Below are 4,719 nucleotides of genomic sequence, written 5' to 3' on the forward strand. Positions count from 1 at the left end.
GTGACTTACTTTTTTTTTATTTTTTTTTATTTATATATATATTTTTTTGCACTTATTGTTATTGCTATTATATAGGGGGATAACAACCACCCTATATAATAGCAAAGGCACACTGACAGGTCCTCTTTATGGAGACATTAGGGGTCTCTAGGACCCCTAATGTCACCTGTGTACCCCAAAAGAAGCTGATGAAGCAGAGATCTGCTTCATTAGCTTCTTTTCTCTGGCTATAGCAGCCAGATGACTGACAGGTGAATGCGGAAGTGATGTAATAAACATCACTTCTACATTCACAGCCCGGAGGGAGGTCAGCAAGGAGCTGATCTCCCTTCCTCTTTCTCCTGACGCCCTCCCGACCCGATCCCGGGCCGCAGATGGGGCAGCGGATCCCGGGATTAAAGGTGAGGGGTCAGGGGGGAGGGAAACGAGCACATATAGACGATCGGCAGGCTATAGAGCAGCTGATAGTCTATATGTGAAACACCCGGCAACGGGTGTTTGCATTGGTCGGGTCTTTTCTGCCCGTGCGCGCCCGCGAGGGAGCAGACAAAAAATGCCGTCTGGAGATGGCTACCCGCCAATGCTACAGTGCCGTCCGTCCGTTTTTTTTTACAATGGGCGGACAGCAACTGGTTAAAGGACAACTATGGGGTTAAGGCTTTTCCCCATAGTTCTCCTTAGGGTAACGGGAGAACACAAACTAGCGTCCTCCCGTCACCCTAAGCTCCGTATACCGCAAGCTACAGCTCGCGTTATACTGAGACGCCACAGTATACGGCGAGCTACTGCTCGCTATATACTGAGACACCGCAGCTGAAGCGGATCCCGACAATTATGTCTGGATCCGCCCAGCTGGGTGAGTGACAGCTGACTCTGCCTATCTAGAGGCAGAGCCAGCTGTCCCCTCCGCCGTCCGTTCCGCCAGTCAGCGCTGGCGGATCGGAGGGGGGAATCCAGCCCCTCCCCTGTCACGGCAGAGAGCTGTGACAGGATCGAGAGGTGAGCGAACGCCGGTATGTGTTCGCTCACTTCCCGATCTACTGAGTCGACCTGTAAAAGTCGAGCATTAAAATTGCTCGTGCCTGACCACACCCAAAATGTGCAATAGGCGACACTTTAAAAGCTTTTACCGCTCATCAGTTTAATGTTATCAGTAATTAAAGGAGAGTTTTTTTCTTTTTTTTTATGCTTTAATTTTTTTAAAACTTTTTTTTTTTTTTTTTTTACACTTTTAACTTTATTGCTATCACATAGGGGACTAAGAAATCCCCTATGTGATAGCCAATTCACATGACAGGTCCTCTTTATGGAGACAGCAGAGGACTAAGACCCCTACACCTAGGGACACCCAGAGAAGCTGATGAAGCAGAGATCTGCTTCACCAGCTTTTCACCGGTGTTCTGTACCGGAGTGACACTGGATGCAGGAAGTGATGTAACATACATCACTTCCTGCATTCGGGGACCGAGAATAGATCAAAAGGGAGTTTGTGTACTGATCTCCCTTTGATCTCCACTGAGAGCATTGACGTGCTGGTCCCAGCCGCACCGGGCACAGTGGATCTCCTGACCCGCGACAGAACTGGGGGCGGGGCACACCCGCAGCTCCTGCAAGCTATCGGGCATCTCTATCATTTGAATCGCCCGATCGCTTGAATGTTTACATTGCTGTTTACATTGCTAACAGTCCCCCACTTGTTTGCGCACCGCGCACGAGCGGGGGGAGGGGCAGGACGACTTAGGACGCCCTCCCGCACTTACAAGACTTCCGTCCGGCCATTCAGGAACGGCCATGGACGGGAGGTGATTAATTCTGCTTTTGAACAACCTCATCTGTGATACACCATGTGATGGGAACTATCGGGATGAGTTTCTCCAAGAGCACAATTGAAGATCATTGATAGGGGGCTGATGTGAACTGTAGTTCCTAAATATTTTCATCACCCCCCCAGACAATGATCTTCAATAGTGCTCTTGAACAATCTCATCCGGGATGCACCATGTGATTAAAGGAGAACTATGGGGTCAGTGTTTTTTCCCATAGTTCTCCTTAGGGTAACGGGAGGACACAAACTAGCATCCTCCCGTTACCCTAAGCTCATTATACCGCGAGCTGCAGCTCGCGGTATACTGAGACGCCGCAGCCGGAGCGGATCCCGACGTAGATGACGGGATCCGCCCAGCTGCGTGAGTGACAGCTGGCTCTGCCTATCTAGAGGCAGAGCCAGCTGTACCCGCCCCCTCCCCCGTCCGTTCCGCCAGTCAGCGCTGGCAGATCGGAGCGGGGAGAGGGGAATCCAGCCCTCCCCCTGTCACGGCAGAGAGCCGTGACAGGATCGAGAGGTGAGCGAATCTGGTATGTGTTCGCTCACCTCCCGATCTACTGAGCCGACCTGTGACACTCTCATTGTCACAGGTCGGCTAGAACTATGAGGTGAGTGGAAATCACTCATCTCATAGTTCTCCTTTAAAAAAAGTTTAGGAATTACAGTTCACATCAGCCCCCAATCAAGAAGGGTGCTGTCCCACAGAGGAAGCCGGCAGACTAAATTTGTTTGGGCAGTGCTTGCAGATATCGCCCTGTAGGAAGGAATCGGAGTATAGAGGATACCAGCCAGAACAGGTAGAGAGATAAGTTTATATGAATGTTCAACTGTCTTTACGCAAGTTCCATACTGTGTTTTTAAATAAAGATTTAGGGCCACACTATGGGGAGCGTGTGTGTGCGCGCATGTGTTTCAGCCCTGACAGGGTGAAATTATGGATTTGGACTGGGTGCAAAGGGACATGTAAAGGGAAGCAGAAAAAGTGGTGAAAGGTCCAACTAAATATGAAATAGAATACGGTTACTGTATACAACCTAGGAGCCACTATAGACCACAATATAACTGGTCAAAACTATCTGGTGAGTGCGGAAGAGTGACTTAATCAGGGATGTATCACCAAGGATTTTGCTCAAGAGCACAATTGAAGATCATTGTTTGGGGGCTGATGTGAACTGCAGTTCCTAAACTTTTTAATCACGTAGTGTATCACGGATGAGTTTGTTCAACAGCACAGTTAAAGATTATTGTCTTAGGGACTGATGTAAATTGTAGTTCCCTACTTTTATGTATATACTTTTTCACATGGTGGATTGCTTTTGTATATTTAACGTTCACCTGTTTTTGTGGCACATTTGATTGTGTTTAATAAGTTCACTGCGGATAATTTTGATTTTAGTTGAACATAGGGCGTATATCAGTTTCACAGCACAGTGTGAATCACTTTATGTACATATTGTCCGGGGACAGTACAGTGACCAGAAGATTTAATTTTTTACCTATGACTACAGTTTGAGGGTTGTTGTAAGCGATTGCTAAAGAAATTGGCTATATTTTGTCTCCAGCAATCGCTCAGAACATTCCTGTAGTCACAGGTTAAAAACCAAGAAAAACAAAATCTCCAGGTCACTTTGCACTGCCCAGGAGGTGTTACCACTATGAATATTAATGAAGGTATGTGCATGAGGGAAGCAAAGAATTGTGGTAAATGGACAAAGAAAGTAAGTTTTTGTGTTTATAGCCAGCATCTGCATATGCCTGCTTCATGTACACAAGGTGTACATTGCTGGCATATGTTTTTTTTTCTTTCTTTTTTTAAATGTCTCTGCTAAGGTGGAAATGGGCTTTAAATAACTTATAAAAGTGCATATCTGAAACTTATGTTTTTGTTTTTGTTTTCCTGCAGTGAAGAGGTTTGCAAAAGAGGTTTCACAGTAATTGTAGATATGCGTGGCTCTAAGTGGGATTCCATAAAACCATTACTGAAGATTTTACAAGAATCCTTTCCTTGTTGTATTCATGTTGCACTAATTATAAAACCAGACAATTTTTGGCAGAAGCAAAGAACTAATTTTGGAAGCTCAAAATTCGAATTTGAGGTAAGATTAGTATTCTGACTGCATATTATCTTTCCTTTGAAATATTTAAGTTTAATCATGCATAGGTTGCAGCTTTCAGACCATTATCATATGTGCAAACTGTTACTGTATCCCTTTTAATGTTTTCACACACATTTATTGCAATATTAGCAGGTTCCAAAAATAGCTGAGCATTGTGGTTGCTTCCATTTGTCTGATTTCCCCAAATGTTTTTCCTCTTTACAAGAACGCTCATAAGAGAACATAACTCCACCCTAGTCAGTATTTGTGTTTTTTCTTTCTCTGGATGGATTTTTCTTGCGTCCTGAACAACCTTTCTGCAGTTCAAGAGTTTTGTCTGGTGTTCTTCAACACCAGGTTTATGGGGAATCCAAGACCTCCCCTAGGAGAGACCATTTTTTTCTCTTCTGCCGCCCTCTCCCTGATTGTCGGCGCAGTGGCATCATTTCTGGTCATTGCCAGGGGAAGGCATTGGGTCTTGAGTTCCGGCCCATCTAACGCATTGAGAAGAGGTTGGGACTTCCAGTGATGCCACTTTTTGTCCTGGCACGTGGGGTGTGCAGCTACTGGGCAGAAAGAAAAGGTTCTTTAAAATCATGCTTCCTTAGGAATATTCTCTGCACACTCTGCAAATTTGAATCCAGAGAGGAGGCAGCGGTGGTCACAGCAGCCACCAGCACCACTGGCTCAGCTCAGGTAATGGGACAGCTTCAGGTCTCTCTCTGCCTACCTGACTTGGGGAGGTGGGGGATGTTGGGGTATTTTCTTCTCCCCCCACTCTTTTTTTTTTTTTTTTTT

The 4,719-nt window shown here is 45.8% G+C and overlaps 1 protein-coding gene across 1 annotated transcript in view; it reads left to right on the forward strand.

Moving 5' to 3' along the window:
- Positions 1–3,702: 3,702 nt before the first annotated feature.
- LOC108803920 (triple functional domain protein-like) overlaps positions 3,703–4,719 on the forward strand; it is a gene marked incomplete at its 3' end in the record, with an annotated part of 9,546 nt that continues 8,529 nt past the window's right edge. The window contains exon 1 of the mRNA XM_018575708.1: positions 3,703–3,921. Coding sequence (XP_018431210.1) covers positions 3,703–3,921 — 219 coding nt within the window. The remainder of the gene's footprint in view (positions 3,922–4,719) is intronic.

The sequence above is a fragment of the Nanorana parkeri genome, unplaced genomic scaffold (genome assembly GCF_000935625.1).
Source record: "Nanorana parkeri isolate BGI_ZX_2015 unplaced genomic scaffold, ASM93562v1 scaffold4456, whole genome shotgun sequence".
NCBI lineage: Eukaryota > Metazoa > Chordata > Amphibia > Anura > Dicroglossidae > Nanorana > Nanorana parkeri.